The sequence below is a fragment of the Equus asinus genome, chromosome 5, assembly GCF_041296235.1.
Source record: "Equus asinus isolate D_3611 breed Donkey chromosome 5, EquAss-T2T_v2, whole genome shotgun sequence".
Taxonomy (NCBI): Eukaryota; Metazoa; Chordata; class Mammalia; order Perissodactyla; family Equidae; genus Equus; species Equus asinus.
The window spans coordinates 2,789,413-2,816,623 of record NC_091794.1 but is presented as its reverse complement, the minus strand read 5'-3'; the positions used below and the strand labels follow the sequence as shown (position 1 = coordinate 2,816,623).

General features: G+C 38.4%; 1 protein-coding gene across 7 annotated transcripts in view; it reads right to left on the bottom strand.

Moving 5' to 3' along the window:
* The window catches only part of EPHA6 (EPH receptor A6), a 792,264-nt gene that overhangs the window by 107,076 nt on the left and 657,977 nt on the right, over positions 1 to 27,211 (bottom strand). For all 7 annotated transcript variants that reach the window (XM_070508536.1, XM_070508537.1, XM_044771750.2 and 4 more), the window contains one exon: positions 13,760 to 13,821. In XM_070508536.1, the coding sequence (XP_070364637.1) occupies positions 13,760 to 13,821 (62 nt within the window). The remainder of the gene's footprint in view (positions 1 to 13,759; positions 13,822 to 27,211) is intronic.

The following is a 27,211-nucleotide window of genomic DNA, read 5'->3' as shown; positions in this document are numbered from 1 at the left end:
AAATGTTAATTTCGTTAGATGTTAATCATTGACGAAACACTCTCAGGATCAACATCTGTGGGGGATAGAAAAAAGAAGGATTGGCCAGCAGGAAAAATTAAAGTGTAGATTCACAACAAAGGCCTTCGCATATCCCACGGAATGTTCTGGATCTGAGATAACTCTTCAGAGTTGGTCCAAAGTGAGAAGGGGCCGGGTCCTTGAACTCCCACATCAGTCAATCATTGGATGCATGCTGCCCCTCTAAAGGTGTCATCGTCTTGGGTGAGATGGCTTACTCCAGCCAAGGACATTTCCCAAAGAGGGACTCAGCTAAGAAATACCAGCTTCAAAAACTCCAGAAGACACAGGAGTAAGGGAGTTGATCCTGAGAATTCTCCCCAGTTAAGTCCCTTCACGCACATCTCTTTTCAAGAATCTGTTTCCCAGGGAGCCTAATCTGTGATAATCTCTATAACTATCTATCCATCATCTACCTATCTGCTGTGTATAAAATGTGAGCTTGATGAAAAAGAAGTTCCAGAAATAGTTCTGTATTCTTTTTGGAACTCATACCTCAATTGTTGCTACATTATTCTAGGGGAAAAGATAACTAACATTCTTTAACCATTACAAACCAGTCACACGTGGAAGCTCTTTACAGGTATCATCTCATTTAATCCTTGCAACTACTCTGTGACACAAGTGTGGTATTATCTCCATCTTATAGATGGTCAAACTGAAGGGCACAGATTTAACAACCCAGCAAATGGTGGAGGCAGGATTGGGATCCAGGCTCTTTAACTCCAGAGGCTGTACTCTTACTGAGTGGAGCTGTCTGAAAAAGAGTTGGTTCAAATTTTGCCATAATGATCCAGTCTGGGCTAGTTCGGGCAGCATAATTTGGCTTAATACAGCCAGGTACAGAAGAGCTCTGAGACCGTAAAACCAAAACCAAACAAACAAGAACCCTCCAGATAAACCAACAAATGAGGATCTATTTATCTATGTCTGGTTGAGAGGAACTGCCCTATTTATTCACACATGAGGTATGGCACACATATATTTCTCTATAAATGATGCAACTCTCTCCTTCAAATAAAACCTACATCTCTTTTACTAGTCCTAGTCAACATAGCCTCCTCAATGTGGTTGAGGACATACTGGTTTTCTTAAAATGGTGGCTGGCTAATAAACAGTGACGATTAAATCACCTTTGACAGTATCTTGTAGTGCACTGGTTCCTATTGCTCTGTTACTCCTGTTTTTTGTATAATAAACACTGTTTTCTTTTCTTAGTAGCACACGGGTTTTCTCCTTTTCATGTAGCACCTCTATCGCGGCATCCGCGATCCTGCCATACTTGTGTCAGCACTCGATAAATATTAACTCAAATTGAATTGTTTATGAGGGGAGGAGAAAAATGTGAGAGCACTGAGATTTAATATCTTTGGGCTTCCTACTAGAGATTAATCAAACAGAAACTACGAATTTTTTTTATGACATATGTTTTTTTCTCAGGAAGGCAGATTCAAATAAAAGAGAGCGAGTGTGGCATATTTACACACTGCATCTTAGAGCTTAGTAGCTAGAATTCAGTTTGTCTTCATTCTTCTTTTCTGTCTCAACCTGACTGCTGAGAAGCATGCAGCTTAGCCTCTCAATGACAGGGAGGGTGAGGTGACTGGAAGGAGGCTTCTGAAAGCTACACACAATGCTGTCTGCTCTGAGTGCCAGCAGCCCCTCTCTCAGACCCCAGAGCACATCCACTGAATGGGCAGTCACTGGCCCGGCACGCTGTCTCCATGCTAACACACTCTCTTGACGATGGTTCTCAAGGCTCTGCCCCATGGATGCTTTATGCCTCTTACTTTAAGCTGTCTGTTCGTCTGAGGTTGAGCTCAAGTACTGAGCCTGTGCTTAGGACAAATGTAGGATTTGAGTGCTAGGCTGTCCTGAACTCATCACATTATTGTCTAACATTTTTTTAAGTAAATACATTCAAATTCTATGAAAACACAAACATCACCCTGTTACTCATTTGCTTAAAGCCCTTCAATGACAGAATACACTGCAGTGTTCAACACAAAGCTGTGACCCTTGCTTCTACCTCTGTCTCACATCCTTATTCTGATTCAATTTTTTGACGTTTAATTTATCCCTACAAGATGTTATTTTACATCTAATGTGCTTTGCTTATGCAGTTTCCTCTTCTAGGAATGCCCTTCTAGCTTTTTGTCACCTGAGTTTTTCATGAAAAGGATCATCTCTTCTAGGAGGTCCTCACTGAATCCCCAAGTTCATTCTTCCAAACAATACTCATTGAGCATCTACTATAGGCCAGTCATTGCTCTAATTGCTGGAGTCAAAGTGGGAAGCACAAGAGAAAGGTGCCTGCTCCAGTTGTACCTACATTTAATTAGAGACAGAGAGACAGAAAATAAACAGGTAAAAAATAAATGAGATACTTTTAAATAACAAGGAAGCATAACATAAATAAAATGGAGTGATGTGAAAGAGAGTGACATGACAGAGCCTGTGAACAGTTTCCAGCACGTGCGAATGGCTTGAGTCAGGAATGAGTTTGTCACGCCTGAGGAATGAAAGCCAGAGAGGCTGTAGCTTGCTGAGTGAGAGGGAGACCGGAGAGGCAGGCAGAGGCAAAATCAGGTAGGGCCTTGTACACCATGGGGAAGAGTTTGAAATCCATTCTGAAAGTAATGAGAAGTTAGGGAAGTATTTTAACCGAGGAGTGATATTCTCTGACGTGTGCATAGAGAATGGAAGTGGAGAGACTGGGGGCTATTAGAGTAACACGGGAGAGAGAAACTGGTGGCTTGAGTCAGGTTTGAGATCTATTTTAGAGGCATAGCCAGCATGACCTGCAATAGATTAAGAGGAGGGGGGACTGACCGGGAAAGTGGAGGAATAAAGTTGGACCGAGTTTCTCTCTTTCTTGCTTTAAAAGCATCCTGTCTACACTAACACTGGCTAAAACGATAGGTGAATGTGTCTTCTCTTCTGCTGGCTTGACCATGGTCTCACTAGGGCCATGAGCATACCTTACCTTGCTTATCTTTGCAATCTCAGGGCTTGGCACTGTGCCTGGCACACAGTAGATATTCAACAGATATTCGCTGGATTGAACTTAGCTGTGTTTATCTGTTTTCCTCTTAATGGAGTGAAGTGCTTCAAGCTTTTAGTCAGTAGTAACATGTTTTCTTGAAGTAGTTTTCATGGAAAGTTAGATTTATGATAAGAGATTCCCCGAGAAAATCATGAGTAAATGAGAAGTATGAATGACATCATGCAAAAGTTAATTTATAATAAACGATTTAAATCTAGAACTCGATGTAGCCTATTTAAATGCCATCAGAAAAGAATGTCTCACCAGCAAAAGGAGTCTAGGGATCCCTTCTCCATACATCCCACCACAACCATTACTGGCCCACGATATAAACCAGTGTTCTCACACGTTCTTGTTGGAGAAGGTGCAGCCCTCCTTTGTGTGGAGTAAATAGTTATAGTGATGCTGCGCTCTGAGAATGTTGAACACGTGTGATAAACAGTACCACAGCCGAAGACGATAAGCCGCTACTCTTGTGTAGAATTAATAAAAATTGCACATCGTCATTTAACAAACCTTTACAAAGAATCCAATTCACTATGCAGTTTCAGGTTTACCTAAAATAAATAATATCAACTTCCTTCCAAAGATTCTTCACAAATCTGGTGCAAGGAACACTATTGCATAACGACAGTTTATGCTTCAAAATGAAGTAATGAGATTTTGGTTCGTATGTATGTCAAAAGACTTTTTTGGTTCACTAACTATGAGTCATAAGAAATGGCACCAGCCTTTCCAAACAGAATGACAAAAATAGAAGGGTTAGCTGAAGCCTTGTAAAATGATTGCTTCCGAAATGCTGACTTGGGCTATAAGATGGCGATGTAGGAAACGCAGCTTACTAAGCGGTTTACAGGAGATGGAGGTGTATGGCAGTGGAAACTTTGTAAGCCTCTTGTTCCCCTACTTCGGGGTTGCTGAAGGCCGTCCTGAGAAAGCTGGATGTGGTCAGAAATGCGATGATTTCATAAGGGACAAAAGACGAGAATCTATGAAGAGTCACGACAACAGGGAAGAGCTGATCTCTGGGTTCCTGACTGTCCCTCGGTCCAAAAATATTCTCACCCATACTTTTGGCATGTTTTCACCTCTTTTTGTTTTGCTACCTGAAATTCCACTACTAAAATTCTATTTAGGCCAAATTCATAGAATCAAAGGGTGGAACGGTGGTTTCTAGGGGCTGGGGGAAGGGGATTTGGGGAGTTACTAATCCGCTTGTTTCAGTTAAGCAAGATGAACAAGCTCCAGAGATCTGCTGTGCAGCACTGTACCTACAGTCAACAGTAACGTGTTGTACATTTAAAAATTTGTCAGGAGAGTAGATTTTAAGTTGTGTTATTACCACAATAAAATAAAAATTTAAAAATTCTATTTGGGTTTACAAATTCATATAAAAATGCAAAATCAACTGGAGGAATTAAAATAGTATTTGAGAATCACATACTAGCATGAATTAGCCTAAGCTCATATCCAGCTAGAATCTGTGGCAATGAGAGAATGAGAGCTTAGACTATGGTGGGGTGAGGTCCACGTTACAGGTGATTCTAGGAGGTGGAGAAAGGCCTAGCCTGGGGATAAGCGGGGCTGGGGAGGGTGTGCCATCACACGGGACTTAAAACAGTAAAAGTGGAATATTTGAGGGCCTGGGGAGAGAACATGAAGAAAGAAGTGGATGCTACAGAAAACGGCATTTAAAAAAATGTTGCCCGAAGCAAGTCATGTAGCAGGAGGAAAACACACTTATTTTTTTGAAGGAAACTCCTGGCTCCCTTCCGTATTGGCAGTTACATCCGTTAGCTGTAGTCTGCGTTAAAGAGGCTTTTATGGATCTGCCTAGGGACTTAAGCAATATCTTTAAAAGAAATATCTATGGGAAAATGCATCCTGAGTTCTGAACAATTGATTTATAAGTGACTTTACAGAAAACAGTCCTTGGAGGATTACTTCTCCAAGTTTAGGTTAAAGTTAAAATTCAGTATTTATATGTTTCTAAATAGGAAAGTTGACCTAAGCTGTGACTTTTAACAATGGTCCTGAACTTGAAAAAGAAATGGCTAAGGTTATGTATAGATTTGAAAAGACCAAATCATTCTGTTTTAAAATTACCATCGAACAAATAGGAGTCAATATCTCCTTTTTACTGGTCTTGGTTCTTGTGGCCTCCCCAGTTGAAAATATTATTATAATATCCCATAGAATATTTACTAAATCCTTCAAGGCTTTTTCTTTTATAGTCATCATGGATTTGAACTTAAGCTAGGCAGTTATACTTTTAGTTATAGAAGGGAGACGTCACCAAGAGAGGAATCAGAAATTTCAATCATAAGGAAACTAAAAATGTCATTGCTAATATACCTAAAAATCTAGGAAGAAAAGCAGATATGGATTTGTGAAACATGGCAGTTGGATTTCAGAGTTAAGAACTTAAAATGAATCCGAGTATAATATATTTTTAGCTAACAAAGCTTACCACTTAATTTGATGTTTTTTTGCTTAGGTTTGTGTGAAGGTAACCTATACTTGCTCCGGTGTCTGCACTTCAATAAAGCCGAGAAAATTTAAACTGTTTTTGGTCATCTTCTGGGCTGGAGTGTCACAGGTGCCAATCCTTGATGAAGTATCGTTGGAGTGCATCAGAATTACCCGGGAAAGTTTTTACCATATATATCTGCTCAGGTATGCATGTGTATTTTGCAAAATCTCTCTAGGAAGGAGATTCTGATTTGCAGGTGTGGTTGAGAACCACAAGATTAGAGTCTAATATTTAGTTCTGTGAATCCAAAATCTCTTGCCTCGTCCAAATGGGAGAGTAGGAATGACCACAGAGGAGTTCAGGAAAATGCATGGGATTTCTCTATATATCACTATAATTATAAATTACACGCCATTTAAAAAATCAATATAAAGTCCTGTATGCAAAAGGAGAATTATTAAGGAAAATTATAAAATACTATCATGATACCAGGTACTACAAATGAAACTACACGTTTATAGTACTAAAATGTTTAAAGAGAGAAATTCAAGCTATTGGAAGCTGATGCTCTAATTCCTAATTTAAAGATACGAAGTTCAGTCTTCCATATGCTTGGCTGAAAGCACACTATGCTTTCATATACCTGGATGTTTACTGTCACATTACTTTTACAATAGTATTCGGCATTAAGCAGGCACAGGCATGATAAATAATAGCATTTGTCTACATGAAATTTCACATATTTTTTTCTGAAAAAATGTAATTAAGGGGATGTAATTCAACAATAACTTTCATGGCTTAAAAACAGGTATTGGTAGATAAATGCACCTTCAATTTTTTTCACTGCTGAATATAAAATGAATGTGGTGTAGATTAATTTCGCTCTTATACCCCAGCACAAACATAACTCCTCACAACACAATTTACAAGAAAAATGTGCTAATAAAATACAGCTCTCATTATTAATATATAACCGGCATAAGGTAAAATGCCATCTTTACTAGATTTATAATTTGAGTACATAAATATTTAAAAGAGCCCTTTAATTTTTTAAATTAATATTTGCTTTGCATTTGTTCAAGGAAACTCTTCAAATGACTCACATGGCTTCTGAAATGCTGATATGCACTTATATATATTATTTAAATACTCATATTCATGAGCTATAGCTAGATTTTTTTTAAATGGTGAAAATTAAAACTATTTTTAGCCTCTAGAAAAAACAGACTAGGAAGTAACAGAAAAACAACTTTAAACTCTTACTGACATCTTCTGAAATATATTACAATAATAATAAATAACATTATGGAAACCTTGATACGTGTTGGATACTATTCTCGGAGTTTTAGGTCTGTTGGCCATTTAATACTATAACACTTGCAGTAACTGTAGGAAGTAGTTATTGCCTATTATTGACCTTATTTGGTAGATGACAGTTGTCCTTGAATCTTCCCTTTCACTTAGACATTTTATCCAACTCACCAGCACATCCTATTGGCTCTACTTTCAAAATACAGCCCAGCATCTACCATTTTCCATCAACTCAACTTCAACTATCCTCATCTAAACCACCGTCATCTCCTCACCTGGATTATTGCAGAAGCCTCTGGATTCCCTGCATCCATCTGTACTTCACTGTAGTCTCTCCTCAGTACAGCAACCAGAATGACCCTTTTAAAACATAGATTATGTCTTGCCTCTATTTCAAACCTGCAGTGGCTTCCCATTTCACATAGAGGAAGCTCAAAGTCATTACCATGGTCTCAAGGTCCCACTTCAGGGGTTTTACAACATGGTTGCATATTAGACTCAACTGGGGCACCGTGGACAAATACTGATGCTTGTGTTCCAGCCAAGAGATTCTGATTTAATTTGTCTGGGGTGCAGCCTGGAATGTGGGATTGTTAAAAGCTCTCTAAATTAAGTGATTACAATGTGCAGCTAAGGTTGAGAACAATTTCCCTCCAAGATCTGAGCCCCTTTCTGCCTCCATCAACTCAACTTCATCTTTTATTCCTCTCCACCTACCCTTCTCTAGCCATAATGATAGGGTAACTCTCGATGTTATTATCCTAACTACAAAGGAAAAGCATCCCTACTAATAATTATGAAGAGACAACAGGCATGAATCAGCTCTGTCCTAGGAAAAACAGGCATAAAGACTTAATTTGCAGTTCCGCAGGTGTAAAATGCTCCCACCTCGGGATGCTGGCACTAGCTGTTCTTACTCTCAATTTTCACCTTGCGTATCCACCTGTTTGCTCCCTCACCTTCCTCCATCCTAACATGCCACTCTTCAGTGAGACCTTCCCTGTCCACTCCATTTAATACTGGAACCTGAGCTCACCCACCTCCACTTCTCCTGCTTGGTTTTGCTCCCCTATCTGATGTACCAGATATTTTGCTGAATCCCTTATTCCTCCTCCCATTAGATGTTTTAAATTTGTTTTGTTCACTTCTGTACTGCAAACTCCACAGCAGTACCTGGTCTACTATAGTCTGTCAACACATACTTGTGCAAAAACATGAAAGAATGAGTTATCAGCTGTTTGACATGGGGCAAATCACCTCATTTGCTTTGCCTCCGTTTCCTCATTGGTAAAATGGGGCTAATAGTAACACCTACTCACAATGTTGTGAGTACTAGGTGAGTTAATGCATGGGACTGGAACAATGCCTGACTCATAAAAGCACACATAAATGTTATCTGTATTAGTTAATTCAAGATACTCATCTTCATTTTTACTTTAGCCACTGACTCCTGGGTCCACACCTGGAAACTGTCATCCCTAAAACAACCCCACTTCAGAAATCTTAAAGATCAATCTGCTGTGTTGGTAATCTGCTTCTCTGAAGGAAAACAAACGAGCCTTGATTTGTAGCACTTGCCAATTTCGGTGGTGTAAATACTCCCATTATGGCCATTTTCAAGGTATTAACAGTTTAACAATCGGCTAGCTCCCCAGTTCCTGACTATTACTAACCCTCTCCTGCAAGCCGGAATGATCTGGCTCTGTCAAACCACTGCCAATCTCCTAGTTTCCGGCCACAGTCTTCTCCTTCAGCTCTCACCCTCACTCACAACTATGCTTCCTCTTTCACATAATGGAGACTCCCGGCCCATAGAATTTCTAGTTATTTCTAGCCTATCAGCCTCTGTTTCCTTCTTCATTCAGCCTGGAGTCACTGGCTGCTTACCTGGGAGACTCCTCCACAGCCACCCAACTCCCCTTCAGAACCCCTGTTTTTCTGTCGTGCTTGCTCTACATACGATAGCCTCCATTTTCTCCATTCTCACATTTTGGGGGTCGAGCGTTCCTGCAGAAAATTGTGGAAGCTTGCACACCGCTGCCAAAACACATCACGTTCTCCACATCAGCTGGATGTCAGCATGACTAGTTAACTGCTTTACTTTCCCCAGGACCAAAGACAGGGTCTGGCAGGAGTGGAGGAAGAGTGCATGTAACTAATAAAAATTATTGGGCCAGCAGTCCAGAAGATTCTCCTCCTGGCCACTTAGGTTGCATATCATTAAAAACCTTGGGAAATATTTTGCGGGCACCCAGACGAAACTGTTCCTGGAGTAGAAGCTGCTCCTGAGGGTCCTGCTGTTTTCTCTCATCAGCTTCTTGTCTTTTTAATTTGAGCAAGTATTCTAAACATTCATCTTAAATGAAGGTTTGTCCTCAAACTCCCACATAAACTCTCCTCCTACTTCACATAGAAATGCAACAACATCAGGTATCTTGTCCTTCAATTTAATGCATGTTCCACATGAATCTCTCTAGATCCAGGATGCACAGTCCTTCGGTCTTAGAAGATGTGGGGGCTTCTCCTGCTGAAAGTCCATCCTCCACCAAAGTCCTTGAATTTGTCCCTCCCCGTCTCCTGAGACAGCCTGCCTTACCAATTTAATTTTTTAAATTCCCTATCCCTCAGCGTATAAATTGTCTGAATCATACTCTTATCTTAAAAATTCCTTTCATTTTTCTTTTTGTCTACTAGCATCTGATTTATCTCTGGCCTTGCCATCTCACTCACTTCTCCCTAAAAAATAGTCCCCACCTAAATAATAGTTCCCGTCTATCTCTCATTCTCATTTTGCCCTCTGCATCTGGCTTCTACCTCGGATCAACCCATTGAAAGTGCTCCTGTTGAGATCATGGAACACTTCTTAAGTGCTAACTGCCATTGATGGTTTCCAGTCTGTCTTTCAGAATTTCTCCCCTGCACTTCATACAATTGCTTATCTGCTCCTGCCTGAAACGCTCTCTTCTTTTGGGTTAGGGAAGCCACGTTCGCCTCCCTGTCCTCGCTCCTCTTGGACCACTCATTCCTGGTTACCTTTGGAGACACCATCTGCGCTGCTTCTTCAGGTTGGGATGGCACAGAGCTACAACCTTGCTCAACTCCTCCTCTTTTTCTAGAACTTCTTCCTAGGAAATGTCATAGTTTGGGTTTAATTACCACCTTTATGCTAAGGACTCCAAGATCTTTAATTTAAGCCAAGATTTTTCTGCTGAGCTTCAGATTTATATTTTTAATTGCCATCTGGATATTTTCACTGCAGGTTCCATAGGTATGTACAACGTAACACGACCCAAATTAAACTCCTCATCTTCTCCCAACTACCAGCCATCCTGTTCCTCCTCTGTACCTTCATTTCAGTCTGAGGTACCCCCTTGCATACATTCTTTTTGCTCCCAACCATCCTTTCCTGAGCATGTTTTGGGCTATGGTTGCCTTACTCAATCCAATTTTGTTTGCTTTTTGTCTTTATTAATTTTTCCCATTTTTGTGTTATTTTGTTTATGGATGACACTCCTTTTTTCTTGCTCATGTGCTTTGTAAATAATGTACCTATATCTTTTCTCTTATGTCAAAGAATTTGAGGTGAGAACAGGAGGCTGCAGCATGAACACAGTGTACCATCTTGAACTGAAACCAATGGTATTATATTTTTGTATAACTGAATTTTGTGATACAATAAACAAATCCACATTAAAGAAATGTTATAAAATAAAGAAATAATCTTTTTTTTGTGATTGACATGTGATATTTTGAAGTTTTAAAGTATTATTTAACTATTTTTATTTGGATTGCTAGTTAATATTGTTATAAAAATGGAGGTCCAAAAATTTATGGACAAGCAGTTGCCAGGTAACTGCTAAAAAAAAGTGTTTATAAAATCCATATCTATAGTTGAAGAGAGACCATACAGGGATGGTGGTGAATATTATACTTAATTCACACTCATGTATTTCCTTGGACAAGTTAGGAAAGTCTGCACACGAGTGAGGTCATGCCTTCCAGACAGCCAGGCAGCTGCTCTCCTTGCTAAGTTAGAATGCATTTTATTTTAAAATTAAAGCACACATATAGTTAAAGACACACCTACACCCCTTTTCCATACACATGTACACCCAAACATTCTCACTTAACCACACCACCCCCGCCAATATATATCTGGGGGAATGTCCACAGGGATCTCAAACAGAGGAGGATTTATGAATCTGGTGATCTCTCACAGCCAGCCAGCCACCACCACTGGCACTGGATTGTAATCTTGTACTTGGTTTGCTACCACTCCTTCATACAACAGTAAATAGTGATTTTCAAACAGTGTGGGAGACCAAAGGGAAACCTTTTCTGCCTCCCGTTGGCACAGAACGCTATTAATGGGCCGTGGAGGGTCCCCACTACGCAAGGCACTCAGCCACTTCCTCCTCTCTGTGCTCACAGACACTGAGATTATCAAATTCTAAAGGAGCAGTTTGAAAAATGACTTCACTTTTGAGAATTTGTGGGCTGTATATATTTATATGTTTTATTTCTGCTTGCCATGGGGAGTTGAGTGTCTGCTATTGACATAAAGTTTATAAAGCACTTTGAGCTTCTGGGATACACGAGATGTGATTACAAAGGAGGATAAGAATCTCAAAGAAGGGTAAAGAGGAGTACTGGCCCTCTGTTTTTTTTCCCATTCCCATGATTTTTATTTTAATAGAAATTCTATGTGCAGAGGGGACGTAAGACCATATGGGGAGATGGCAGTAGACTTCTAAGAAGTAATGAGTAATTTGATAAAAAGATAGAATTCATAGTGTACGAGAACATGGCTTCTTTAGTCAGAGACTTGAGTGTGAATCCTTACTCTATCACTTACAATGTGTCAGGCTTTATCCTATAAGCTTTGCAATAATCAGCTCTATTAATACTTATAACAATTGTGTGAGGTAGATACTATTAATATTCACATTTTATAGATGAGTAAACAGAGGTACAGAGAAGTCAGTCACTTGCCCAAGTCACAAGGTCACACAGCTGGTCAGTGGCAGAGCCAAGTTGAGCTGGGATGACACGTATTAAGGCTCTCATGGGGGTGGTGGCTGGCAGAGGCCACCGTCACTGAACATCTATTCTTCCCCACACTCTATGGTGTCTCATCTACATGGTGCATAACAGCTGAAAAATATTAGTTTTCAAATTTTAAATCATGAAACATACCACTTATAAACATGTAGTAGGATGTTTATAAGTAAATTTTTTATTTATAACATATTATCTTTTCTTTATAACATATTTTAGTTAATTCATGATTCAGCAGGATAAAAAGTATATCCGAAGCTGACATTTGTCTCCTAGTTTGCTTGTGGCAGTCATTTGATCCAATTTTCAGCAGCAATTTAGATTATCTGTTCCATTATTTGCCATTATATTCAGCTCCAGGATATAGTTGATACAAAAAAACAAACCTATCCCAGGCATCGATATTAAGTCATTTTGATATGTATCTGATAAAAATGAACTTTTGAATAAACATAATTGAAGGGCATAAGTATATATGCATTTCAAGTACCATAGATGTTCCTGATAAATTTTTCTAAAGTAATTTAGCATACTTACAGGAGAAATGAACACAAGCTATAAAATAACATTCTGAGAACAGCTACAGAAAAGAAGAAATAGTTTGCGTCCCAAACACCTATGAATTTCATTTTGCCTTAAAGCGAGCGTACTTAGTTGAGAGCATGCATTGTGCGAGGAGTATTGCCCCATAATAGCTCGGCGATTTTGCTGAATCCAGCTCCTGGCATTGAATCTGGACATCAAGTCCAGCCACAGTGTAAATACATCATCACTGCTAATATTGAGAGCAGTTGGAGGAAGAGGGCAAGGAATCAAGAAAAATAAATGAAAATGAGATCAAGAGAAAAGGGTGAGGTGCACTGAACTTGTCCAAATAACGTGGAGCAACAAATGAAGCAAAGAAAGAACGCTTGAGACTGCTTATTTGCATGAAAATGAAGAAGAAAAACAATAGAACACATTCCAAATAGTAAAAGTCCAGTCATTTTCTAAGTAAGAAAAATGGCTACGTCTCTGAATAGATAGATAATAAAGAATATGGTGACATGTAACTATGTGACCTCTGCTGGGGATGAAAAATACTTACTCCAGCGATTATTTTTTATATTTCTGTTTTTTTCACTATCAATGAATGTTTTTGTAGCATGGGATGGCTTTTTAAATGTTAAGATATTATAAGTGCATTTTGAGGTAACTTCACGGTGCCTTCTCGGCTCTGCTTTCTATGTACCACTATATCAAACAAATGATGTTTGTATACACCACACTTTCAAGCATAAGTCACTTTCAAAAGAGTGCTTTAAAAAGTTTTGTTCCACAACAAATCGCTGCTAGAGTTTTATTCTTTCTCCTTTTGTTTTATGAATAGTCAGCCAAATTAACTAAAGAGGGACAAAGCTGATAAGTTTTCTGATATGAACTTGAGTTATTATTGGTAAATATACATCAATTTAAGAGGTTCAGCTTTATAGATAATGCACAAAATATCACACTAGATAGTTCAAATTGGTAAGACCAGGTGAATGGCTATGCGAAGCAACCGAGTTTCATTTAATCTTTCTTTATAACATCATTTGAAAAATATATATATTAACATGGCAACTGAATTTACAGGAGAAATCAATTATATTATTATCTGTACATACTCCCCCCTTAGTAACACTGCAATGGGTCACAGTACTAGAGAAATGCTGCTATCCTTCATGGAAAAATCCATGAGTAACATTATGAAAAAATTAATTTATGATAAATGATTTAAATATAAAACTCAAAATAGCTCAACTAAGCACCATCAGAAAGGAACACCTCACCCGCAAAAAGGAGTCTAGGGAGCCATTCTCCATGTATTCCACCACGATCATTACTGGTCTGCCTGCAAAGAGAGCAAGAGAACACATAAGGATTACAGCAATTGCGGGAATATGTGCTGCAGCTGGAGATGTCCAACTGTGGCAGCTAAATTATCTGATTTTATTAATAGGAACTTCATTTTCCAACACGCTTCTATAAAAGTACTATTATATACACAGGCACCTCTCCATTTCTTAATAGTATTTTTTCTTTGAGTTCATAAAAAGAACATAAATTCCTATATGGATTACAAAGGAATTAAGCATTTCCTTTTCTAAAGCCCTGCAATCACTTGTGTACATTGTTTCTTTTGTCCCGAGCTTTTCCCTAAAAGACAGTCACCAGCTGAGGGCAGGGTGGAAGCAGTGACTGCGGCTGCTTTGGCAGCTCTGGGACAGCTTCTCCTAAGAGACGCAGTAATTATGGCTGAATTACATTAGACCAGACATTTCTGAAATATTCCTAAGGCAAAACAGAAAGGAGAAATTCATAAATTCTCTTTAAGAAATTATAAGCCATCGGTCATAGTCTGCTTTTAAGGGCTTTTAAGTAGAAAAATGTCAGTAGATTGATGAACCCACAGAGTTGGTGGGATTTGTAATCGTTCTTGATCATCTCTTTATTGGACATAGATTAGATCAACAGAACAACGAGGGCATGGGTGACAAATAAGGAACTCTGATTTCGTAGTCTTGTAAAGAAGCTAAAATCAGAAACTGAGCATGATTTATTTCTTTTTTACCATATCTATTCGCAATTGCTACAGTTCCCAATAGACCTCTATTAGGTAGAATATTTGACATAAATAATTTTGATTTGTTTCAAAGAAAAGAATCTATTTGTTCTGCCCAGTTGCTCAAGTTTAAAAGATACTCTTCAGATGAAGGGAAAATGATATTTACTTCAAATAAACATGTATGACATACTTTTTACGTCTATATTTCTTGCTTCTCATTGGAATTTTTAGCGATTCAGTCTGCACTGTGCACAGATTTTCCCTCATGAGCACAAAGAAGATGTAGAAAGAAATTATGTGTACCAATGATGGAATATTAGATCTCGTATTGTAATTCATGTTCCTTTTATGAATTCGAAGCCTTGTGGGTTAGAAAGGGTAACTGTAGCAAATTAGCACCATGGCTGCAAACGCTAGATTTTAGACTGGAATCTATATTTTAACAAAAGAAGTGCTAAAGGTTAAATGTAGTAATAAAGCTCTCAATTTATCATGCATAGAATTAGAACCCAAAGAAGTTTTCCATTTTGGTGGATTTCTCCAATGTTCCTCAGCCATTAACTTCACCAAAATATAGACGAAGAACTTAATCAGAAAATACTGAGGTCAAAAGAACTGTCAGCACTATTGTAGGCAGGGATCTAGAAGATCCAGGTCTTAAATCTGAAAGTTTGTCATGAAATCTTTTATTTGGCCACTGTTTTCAGAGAGCTTGGAGAAAGGAGCCTGATGCAAACACTGGGTTAGCAAGGTACAGAAAATAAAAGGTCATTTTTATATTTACACATAAAAATTCTGAGACCAAGATTCCAGTTTGAATGATGATGGATTCTGGCTGTTAGGGGAAAGCTGGCTGTTACAATGACTGCCCAAGCTCTTCCCCTGCTCGCGGTCTCACCCTCGCAATCTGTCTTGACCATGGCTGCCAGAGAAACATATTGAGTTTTTCAAAAATGTATTTTAAGAAATATTTACCCTTTCCCTAAGAATGCCAGTTGTATTAGTACAAAAATAGCTTGCAAGCATTTTTACTTCTATTGATACACATAGCACTGTCCCTATTGCACAGGTGAGGAAAAGAGGGACGGACAACTAGCCTACTTGCGCAAAGTCAAACAGCTAGCAGGGGCAGTATCAGGCAGTCTGTCTCAGAGCTTCAGCTCTTCCCCTTCTGCCATCGGCGCCTCTCAGACTTGGTTCATAGATCAAAGCTGGAAGGCCCACCCAGGCCTCTCCAGCGATGGACAGCATCTCTCCCAACCAGCCTTATCCTCTGCTGCTCCACCACTGTCATTGTCACCTGTGCTTGTTCCATCCTGTCTCCTGCCTTTCCCTTTTGGTATTTCCCTGCCAGGGTTATCTCCCAACTTGCTCCTCTCCTTCACAACACCCTACAGGTCCCCAGAGTTTACACAAGGCACCTCCTTCTTGAAAGTCTCCCACAGTGATGCTTCCTACAGTTGCATTCCCATCACATCTACTATATTGTACACCGTTGCACACAGAACATTTCGTGTTCTGTGCCACGAAATACTGTGCCTGGTTTTATATTAGGTTGTTTTCCTTTCTCATCTTCCCATAGATGCTTTGTATCCCCATTCACTGGGTTTCTCAAGGTCACCGCCCACAGAGCAGAGCAGAGTAGGTACCTCATCGAAACAAGCTGATTTTTCTCATCAATTTCACAATTCCTCAGAGAGTAACACTGAAGCATTCCAGCAAGATTCTGATCTATTTGAATACAAAGTACTTTGAAATTAGTTCTACCTATAACTCCTTGAGAGATACTGTATGCAATCTTAAAATTCATCAGTGACAAGTTTCATCTTCTCATTAAAGATAATAAAAAGTCACGAGAAGGCTCCCGTGGTTTCCTGTGAATTGCCAGTTTCACACCTGAGCTCTGCATCTTTTGTATTTTGTGCAGTAGCTTCAAGTGAGAGCAGCTGTTCTTAAACTACGGCACTGTTTTTTCAGAACACTGCTGGCATCTAACCTGTAATTTGCTTCCTAGTGGTTTTCCGTAGGGAAGTTAGTTACTCTGTGAAGATTACAAGGAACTTTACAGTCCGTGATTAGAGGAACTTGATGGTCCATGATTACACTGTATAATCAAGGAACTAGATAAGCATAAGGGAAATTATACAAGTTAGGATGGTGAGGTGAGAGAAGTCTAGTGGAAACAGTACTTTTTCTGTCTTATTTTTAAATATGTAAAAATTATATAATGCTTTGTGGCTCTTGGAAAATATATTTGGAGGTGATTCTTTTTATATTTTCAAAAGATTTCAGCTTATTTCATTTTTTACAATTTTAGCCAGTTACTCCAAGTGTCTCATGTCACAGAATTACCTTAGTATTTGCATTGTACTGAAGTCAACAGACAAAATCCAGCATTCTTGAATGTTAGTCAAGTCTCGAAATTCTCAGCTCTGTTTTTGGAGGAAGATTTACCCTGAGCTAACATCTGTTGCCAATCTTCCTCTTTTTGCTTGAGGAAGATTTGCCCAGAGCTAATATTTTTGTGCCAATCTTCCTCTATTTTGTTTGTGGGGCGAGCCACAGCATGGCCACCAATGAGTAGTGTAGGTCTGTGCCCAGGAACTGAACCTGGCTGCCAAAGAGGAGCATGTGGAACTTAACCACTAGGCAATGGGGCCAGCTCCACCCAGAGGAGGATCTTTTTTAGAAGCCTCATCAGTTTGACTTAAGAGAGCTTCAAAAATACTTCTACAAGTCACATAAAGTGAATTTCTTTTGTTTTCCTTCATAAATAGCCCAGAAATAGTTATGGATATTTTAAACTGCATTGGAATCAAGATCCTGCAAGAAATCTCTTATTTATATTCTGAACATAATCATAAAATCCAATATCATCTTTTCGTAACAGAGAAGAACCGTTATTTCCTTTAATTGGGACTTTTCTGGACTATTGACTAATGAATCTTTTTCAAATTTGCAGCTTCCCAACACTTATGATGATTGTGATACAGGTGGTGTTGAGAAACCTTCTGACCATAAGATTATACTTTTCTTGTGCTGTTAAAGAAAACAAAGGAAAGACATTGTTTAAATGTTCTCGGGAAATCTTGGGAAAAAATACTTGCGGGTGAAATAGTGGTTTTTTTTGGTCTCAGAGAAGTTTTTTGAAAGAAAGGAATTACAGAGATTTAACATTTTCGTAAAACTAATGAGTTTGTGCTGGATGTAGTATTTTGTATCAGTTTGGCAATTTAATGTGCAGTCAGTAACATGAAGAATCTAAACAAATCTCAATAACTCTGAAACTCTATTACAGATTTAAATCAATTCTAGTTTATTTAACATTATATTGCATCTATATTTTGCCTACCAGGTAATAAAATTTGTGGCGATAACTTGGATTGACAGTTAGGTCGCTTGTATTTTTCCCCCAGTTACAATTCAGGACTTTTTGAGCCAATTATTTAATCTATTTCTACCTCCTCTGTTTCTGCTGTTGAGATAGTGAATTATAATTATAATCTCAAATGGAGTTGATAATAAAGGAAATAATTTTCTTATCCCTCTAAGGCATTCAAAAGATACAGATGATATAAAGTTGAGCAAAGTTATAATATATTAAATAATTATTTTTATTCACAAGATAAGAACTAAAATTGAGGAATTGTTTTCCTCTTACTCTGCTGCCTAGCAAGTATCAGATCATGTCCCACATGAGTCTTATCCTCAGTGAGTTTGAATGCAAACTTTAACATTTCCCCTGAATTTTCTTTTCCTCCTATATTCCCGTCTTGATTAAAACATCACCATCCATCTAGTTGCCTGGGTTTCAACCCCTGTTTCCATATGGGACTTGTCACCTTATCAAAGGCCTGTTAGTCCATTGGTTACTAAGTTGTGCTGCTTCTATAGAAAATCTATTATCACCGCCCACCTTCTGCCTGTATTTTCTCTTGCTTGAGGTACTACAGTAATTGTTTCCTGTTTTTCTTACTCCTATTGTTTTCCCCATCACAAGCCAACACTTGTACAACTATTAATTTTGAACACTGAGGGATCCATCAAATATACTTTTTAAATGCCTACTATGTATCAAGTGCTCTTCTGGTTTCTGGAGACACAGCCTCCATCACTACAAGCTGCCACCTTCATGGGGTTTCCGGTGGAGAGCAGACTAAAAATCAGTGAATCACTACAAAGGGCTTAATGTCTGTCCCCGCCGTTTAAAGACTGCTTTACTCACTGTACTGTTTGCTTCAGGGCCACAGGCTCAATGCCTTGGCAATTCACTGCCTTCATCATCTCTCCTCTGCTTTGCTTCTAGTGCCATCTTTGACCTCCCTCTCTTCCCTTCGCTCCTGCTTCACACGCTCTAGGGGACTCACGATTCCCTAATATGCCTTGAGTTGTACCTTCCTCTCTTCTTTGGAAGGATGGCTTCTCACTGTCTCCACTTGGTAAAATCCCATACTTAAATAGAAAGCACAGCTTAAATCCAGGGTCCATTCTCCCACAGATCACTTCCTTCGTTAGGAAGATTTGATTGTTTACTTTCTCCTGCCTTGAGATCTTAACCAAACAACTACATCACACTTACGGTGTGCTATGACGTCAACACAGAGGCATCTGCCTTTCACTCTAAAATGCCCACGAGGGCAGGACTTGCACTTGATTCTTCTCTGTAAGTCCACCGCCGTGCACAGAGCGAGGCACAGAGCAGGTGCTTTTATTTCTTTGAATGGAATGCCAGAAAGAGCACACACATAAAGATGTTCTCTGAGAATAATTCTAGATCAAGATAAGAGTTACTGAAATAACCAAATAGCAAATCAAAACTTCTAAATTATTTGCATTGTAAAATATATGGTTTCGAAGAAAAACCAGAATTCAAATTTCAGCTCTGCTCCCTATTAGCTGCATAATCTTGGACAAGTTATAGTAGCTTTCTCAGCTTTTGGATCTATAAAATGGGGATAATATTACATACCATATAGGATTTTTCAAAGGATTAGATGAGAAAACATATCATCATCACAGTGCCTGGCAACAGCTGGCACTCACACATGCTGGCGTACCCTTCCTTTCTTTCCCTTTGTGCAGTTATCTTAAAAATGGATCATTTCTATATTGTATTGTAGTTTGGAACTGACAGGAAAGTTCTTTTATGTGCTATGGCAAAGTAAAAATGACTGCTAGTTACATGTTTTATATGACAAAGTAAATTCCAAGTTTATTACTAAATTCTCGTGTCCCGGGCAAATTGGGATGGTTGGTCATCCTATACCTTGTGTGCAGAGCACCTTGCAGTTAGAAGTTGTGGGTTAGTGTCAGAGAGCACAAGGCTGAAGGCTTTTCCACTTTGGGCATGTGAGCTTTCACAACTCACTCACCACGATCTCTCACTGCCTTGGTCTCCTCATTTGTGTTCTATATATTCCTCATTTGTATATTTGCATATTTATATCACAAAATAACAACACCTCCTCCATCACATGAGATGGATTAAATCTCATGAGATGTGAGAGTAAATGAGATAATGTGTTTAAAACACAGAGCATAGTACCTGATACTAAATATTGAGTCACTCAATAAGAGCTTAAAGAATGAATGGACAAATGCAAGTGTTATAGCTTACCTTACTGACTAGATGTTGAATCCTGAGCTAAGAAGTTGTTTTCAGAGTTAAGAATGAGTTAAATTGGTTAATGAAAATGACTAAGGTCAGTATAGTTAGGAGCTTTCTTGACAGTTTCAAAGGTCCTTTTAAATCCTATACACCTGAAAATGACAGCTTTAAAGCTGCTTAAAGAACAAGATAGCTTCTCCTAGAGTAAAACAATCAAAATGGGCATTTTCTTACTTTAAATAACACATTATAATATGTTGTTTCTTAGGAAGAGCTTCTGTAGGAAGTAGATTCTTGCTCCTAGCTAACAAGCTATGTTGTGTCTTCTGTACTCTATAGATTTGTACCGGTGACAAGATGTCTACGGTTAATCTGGAATTGATTTTAACTTTAGAGATATTGGAAACCCCTAAATCTATATAATAACTATGTTGATTTGGTTGCGTGCTTTCTCTTAATTTCTTTATTTTGCTTTTAAACTTAGAAGTTATTCAAATGCCCTTGGAGAAATGCTGAAGAATAAATTATTTTATCCTGTGATAAAACAGCTGAGCAGAAATTAGGAAGGGTGATCTGCATTTCTGAAAACAGTAGCATTTCTTAATCTAGATTTGTTTCAGAGTATATGAAAGGTGTGAGACTAGAGAAATTAAACATAATTTTCTTCCCACCAGTTCCAGAGAGCACTGGCGTACCATCCGCACCAAATAAGTTCACCGATCTTCTGCACCGTCCTTCTTTCTACTGGAAATTACCATGTGGGTAAAAGATTTCTCCTTAACTACAAGTGTCTGGTTGACACGAAAGTTACTGCCAAAGATGCCTAATGTTAGACTGTGTTTCCACTAGGAGACACTGACCAGATTGCAAAATTTTAATAAAAATATGAGTTTTTAAGAATGGCTTTCTTGATTTTGTATTACATCTATGTTTTAAAAGTAATATAATGATAATGATCAAATTAAAAGCACATTTTGAAATTATTTGATTTACGACTTTTTGCTTTCTAACTATTACAAAAGAAATAATCGATTACACAACAATCAATAGTTTAATTACCACTAGGTAGTCAAAGAACAAAACACAACAGAGAATTCTCATGACTTGAAATACTGTATAAAGTCTAAGTTCAAAACCAAATTAAACCACAAGTCAAATAATTTTATGCTGCCTTTGTTCTTGGTCTATTTTTGTGAAAACCCGTTGTGTAGACAATTTTAAAATAGATACGACATCTAAATCAGCACATATGAAATGATAACTAACTTCTAAAAGTAAGTTCTTCAATGTGCCAAGCACTGTTCTAAGGGCGTTATGTGTGTTAACTCATCTAATCCTTGTACCAACCCCTGTGGTGAGTATAATTACTAGTTCCATTTAGCAGATAAGATTACTGGTGCATGAAAGTTTAAGCAGCTTGTCCAAGGATACACACTGAGCAACTGGCAGAGCCAGGGCTTGAAGCCAGGCCCTCTGGCCCTGAGTGTGAGTGCCTGACCACCTTATCACATCCTAAATGGCTCTTGGGTCTACATTAGTCATCTGGAGAACACAAAGCATCACCCTAAACCTCTGTGCCTCATCTTAGAAACACATCTTGGAAAGCCATTATGGACCAGTCACTGTGTTGCTTCCGAAGATGTTATGTCCTTGAGAAGTTCTAGGATTATAAAGCCCCATTAAGCCTTATAGGGTTCTATATAAACAGGAAATATGTGCTAAGGAAACTTTTGGGAAAACTTAGATTTTGCTTTCCCTGTCTCCCAAACATCAGTTTATGATAATGATTTTAAGCTTCCTTTACAACAGAATGTTTTAAGAAAGGGACCTGCAACATTTGGGAGAAGGTCTCTTATTTTCCAGTAATGTTTCAAATGCTATGCTTCACTTCTGGTTTCAGAAGGGTCTTATGGTTACATAAGTGATGGAATATTCAGCTTTTTGGTCTTTCGTATCATTCACTAATCAAAAGAAAATCAACAGAAAATTTAAAAATAAAACAAATCACTAGACAGGATATATTTAATCCTAACTACGTAGGTTATTTATGGTGAAATCTTAATATAATGGAGAAAACATTTGTTAAATGAATCATACTTATGATATAAATTAAACTACTAACTACTTTCCTTTTTTTCCTCTTAGGAAAGTTACTATTTATTTTTGAATCTTTTCTGCAACTCTTACAAAAGGTTTAATTTTTTGTTAAAAAAGTTCAACTTTGCTAAATACACTTTCTGTAAGACTTTTGTGAACAGAACTAAGAAAAGCCAACACTATGCCACATGCAACTTCCACGGTGCCGTGTCGCACAAGGGAAAGGACAAACACTGAGATGAAGCCTGTTTATAATGTCCCGACTCAAGCTCCCCAGGGGCCCACAGGACACATGCGCCCGGTGCAGGAGCAGGGGCACTGGAGCAGCTCAGTTTCCTACTAAATTTCCAGTTAAGGTGAAAACACACTGACGTGGCCATCCCAACCAACACACAGATTAAACACTGATTCAAATGGAGACTCGGCTAATTTAGCAAGCTGTGTAAAGTTTTCCAAAATTTGATTTTGTAAGAAGAAAATGATTCTTGGATGAACTTTTTGAAAATGTTGATATTTCTTTGAAGAGAACCAAAATAGATGGCACAATAGATATTGTAATAATAAAATATGATACTCTCTAGAGGGTAGATATATGTTCTCAACTGAGAATTTAAAGTTATATATATAAGGTCTAGATTTTTGACTCAAACTTATTCAAATGATACTGAGATAAAAGAAGCATTTATCCTAATAAGAAGGCATAGCTAAGGTCAAAGGCTAAAACAATTTAAAGAATCTGAAAATAGAGAGGTAAAAAGAACTAGTAAAAAAATCTGGAGATTACTTAAAGGCTCTTTTAAGATGTTTCATGTCTTTCTTGCAGGGAAAAAAAGAAATTCTCTTTGTAAATGTTCGAGAGCTTGACATCAAACGCATCCTGCTGCTCTGGTTTTCTTCTTTTAACTATAGTCAGTCTTACATAAATATGGCGGTGCTCACTTATGTCAGTTAAACATAACTTTATATATAGAACATTGAGGTTTTCGGAACCTGGGATTCTTCATTTATGGGTTCTAGAGTGTCCAGGGACCTCCTGGAATTGTCTGCAAACATTCACATACACGAACCCACGTCCATTTTCTTGTGGAGGAGAGTCTACATTATTTTTGGCCAAGAAAGTATACTCCATAAGGAATCTGAGTCCACGACCTGTACCACTGTCCACAGGAGTCCTTAAACTCACAAACCCTGCAACAAAGTTTTCATAAACAATGTGATTTGAAGGTTTGAATTATACCTTCAGTTTTGTATACGTTCCCATCCTGACTTTTCTTATTCCAAGTGATATCATCAACTTATCTCCCTCAAGTTTTAAGTCATATTCTAAGCTTTTGTATATTTCTCCTCAAGGAAGCCAAAGAACCGAAGGACGACGTCCGTGCCCTTTGGAACGCACTGACTGGAAGCAATAGAGGAAGCAGAGTGAGCTCAATGACATTATCCGGCCAGCCCTCTTGCACTGGTTTTAGAAGCTATCAATATATCCCAAAAGGTGTTTTAAAATAACCCTCTCACCTAGCAATAACAGTGTTGCAAATATTTTAAAGGGGTTGTTATTGGTGTATGACTAAAAATACATCACTCATGTCACCTTCCTGTGCTTTTGTTGGTTGGGTGTGCTCTCTTTGTCATTCACTCAGTGACCTCTCTTTGCTATGCCTCTCCTCAGTCCTGAAATAGAGCGATCTTGGTCTCCTGCCCGGTCCTGCCCCAGGGTCCCCATCCTAGATTTAAACAGTTGCAGTTCTGCATGGCTTCCTTCTGAAGTTTGTAGCGGCACAGGCTTCCCAGGAGGAGAGCTCTCTGGGGGGAACTGTGCAGATGGGCACGGAATAGGCCCATGGGGGCCTGAAGTCACACAAAGGACCAGGAACAGAGAAACCAGGAGGCAGGACTCCAGGTGAAGGCTTTCCTTTTTACCACAGTTTACATTTTGAATCACGTATTGAGGATTTTACTTTGCACAGTGAATCCAGTGTTCCTATTCCTTTATAATTGGCTTTTGGTTTAAGTAGGTACACATACTCACTCCCGCCTGCCCACATGCCTTGCTCAGGGCAACGGACAACATTCTCATACACAGAAATGTGTAAAATATACACCTTCAATTGGACAAGAGCTGTTCTTTTCCCTGCAGCCCTCTTACTTAAAAAGTAAACCACCGTCTCTTATCTTTTGTGTATATTTATTACAATAATATTTCATTAAAAGATAAAATAAGGCAAATTGTCATATATACTACTGAAAAATATAAAAAAGAATAATCATCCTCAGAAGAACTATAGCCAATAGAAATTGTTTTGTCGAAAGCGATTAACTTTGAAATATCAAATTGAGGATCTAAAACAAAGTTACTGACTTTTTCAGAATGCATCAAAACCCAGTAACATTATATTCACTAGATCTGCGAGCCTCTGCACTTTCAACCTTATTTATAATTCCTGGCTTATTCCTAAACATCTAAACTACATGCCTTCTGAATAAAAAAAAAATTCTTTCGGCTGGATAATAGTGCATGCAATATTTGCCCTGACTCCATAAAAGATAGGATTGCACATAAAGTATGGAAGGGAGAATGTTGATACTCATTGTTAGTGGACCTTAAGGACATTTTATCTTGGCTCAGCACTGTGAGACCTTTGTTATGGGAATGGTCTAGTTGGATCTGTTGTTGGCCTACAGAAGATGGGCTTGTGAATTCATCTCCTAATGTCACTAGTCAGGGGATGGCAATGAGGATATGAAGAGGTCTGGCTATCTGGGTACAAGGCTCCTTTGAGTCTCTTTCTAAAGTGTAAAAACATAGATAACATTCAACAGGATTATTAATTATATACTGTGTAATTGCAAATCTGGTTTTTGAGTCCTCAAGTCTTCATATTTCTCCTGATATTTGATTCAGAGTAAGCAGAGATGGAGTCCACGGGACTGACAAAGCAAGAAGGTGAAGACAGCTGCTCGTCCATCTTTGCCATTTCCTTTGGACCTGACACATGGCATTCAATGAAGACAGGCTCAGATAAAAATGTCAAAAGAGGTGTTAGATACACAGGATTGTATTTAAAGCTCAGGCAGACAAAGCGAGATGGTGTTTCAGAAGAGCATTCCCTCAGACAACCAGGGAGCTCCCAGGAACCACCACAAAGCAAGGACTGGGGAGACCTCCAACGTGGACCTTCTTTAGAATTTGTCTGTTTCTAAATCCCACAGGCTGCCTGTTTCCTGTTTTCTCTTTCACAGACTTGGCTTGTACTCAACAGAGCTTGTTAGTGTAAAGCATGCATGTGAGCTTGGTCTAGAATCTAATCTATTCATATGAGTTACTTTGTTAGTGAAAAATGTGATCAAGTCTCCCACAGCAACAGAAAACTGCCGGAAAAATGTAAGTGGGAATTTTATTGATCTAATCATACCCAACTTAAGATATCATTTTCTGAGTAATTGCCAGATAATGAATATACCTTTATATTTTATAAATAAGCCTAGTTTTTAAGACACATTGTAATGTTTGGATCTTAAGTAAGTTTAAGATTTCTCATGATATCAGAGAGCTGTTGCAGTGAAGCGACAGAGAAGACTGATTCAGTGAAACTTCCACGTATTACACCATCATTGCCATTGCATAATTTCACTTCTCAATGACTTTATTACTCTGCTTTTATTTGTATATGGTGAGCATATGAAACAACCAAAAATATAAAGGATTTGGGCAGAGGCAAAGTCTGTTGTAAGCTGAACCACCAGTCTAAGACCCTATGTATAATCAATACTGTATGGCATATAATATGTTCTATCTCACTTTCAAATACACTTGACTACAGAATTAAATCAAAGAAATAACTAGACAGAGCAAAGAGAACAAGCTTATTATCATTTTAGAATATACACTTGATAACATATTTTGAAGGGGGATATTAATCCTTTTCGAGGAGGCAGAATTTGATTTCAATAGGGAGGAATACAGTGGGGAAGACTGATTTAAAAAATACAACTTCAGTTATGTCATTCTAATTTCTCCTCTCTTCCCCATCCTCTTCTCTTTTCAGCTCCCCTCCCCTCTCTTCCCACCTTTTCTCTCTTCTCTCCTTTCTCCTGTCATTTTCTTACTCTATGGGGCATCTGCTATGTGAAAGGTCCTGCATTAAATATATGAATACACTTGGTATTCAGTGTTCAGCCAATTACTTCCTGGTGTTTTTCTGATTTGAAACTAAGAATAATAACCTGTTATTATGACCTTTCTAGAAATGAGAAAGGTCATAACAACAGTTGACAACTGTTACATAAATACTGATTTGAGGCTTGTCTGCTTTCTGGGTCTCATAATTCGACAATTCTCTTATTATTGCAGTTAGTGCAAAAATAAGTACTGTAAAAATATTGTTCCTTGATAGCACAGTGTGACGTGAATGTGAAGAAACTGTTTTATACAAGACATCATCATGTATCTCATTTGAATTTGATTAAGATAAGTAACTGGAAACTAAATTAGCACCATCATTAGAACAGGTTTTGTGATTCCTTGAAAGACACAGCAAATGTCTTAAGAGACCCTCAAAGTACTGTAACATTTAATCGATTGCTAGGAAGCAAATTAACTGCTGCCTGTGGGCATCAACCTGCAGCCAACTGTTGAAAGCGCCACGGCGCCGGGCGAGGCAGGAAGGCTCTCTGCGCTCAAACTGCCGTCCGAACCCTGAAGCGTCACCACTTCAGCTACTAGATGGCAAAGGAGGTTCATGGCTTTTTTAAAATCATGAAACAATAAAAACTTCTCATGACTGATGTTTCATTCCTCTTTACATAAAATTATAAGGGAAATTCTTGGGAAATAAGCTATGGTTGAATGGAAGAGGATAAGAATTACATTTGAAATAGTAGCCGTCATTACTGGAAAGAACCAGAGAGAGTGCCCAGGGACCACTTACCAACGTGAGAGAAGCTGGGAAAAGGGACCGAGTTAATTTCAGG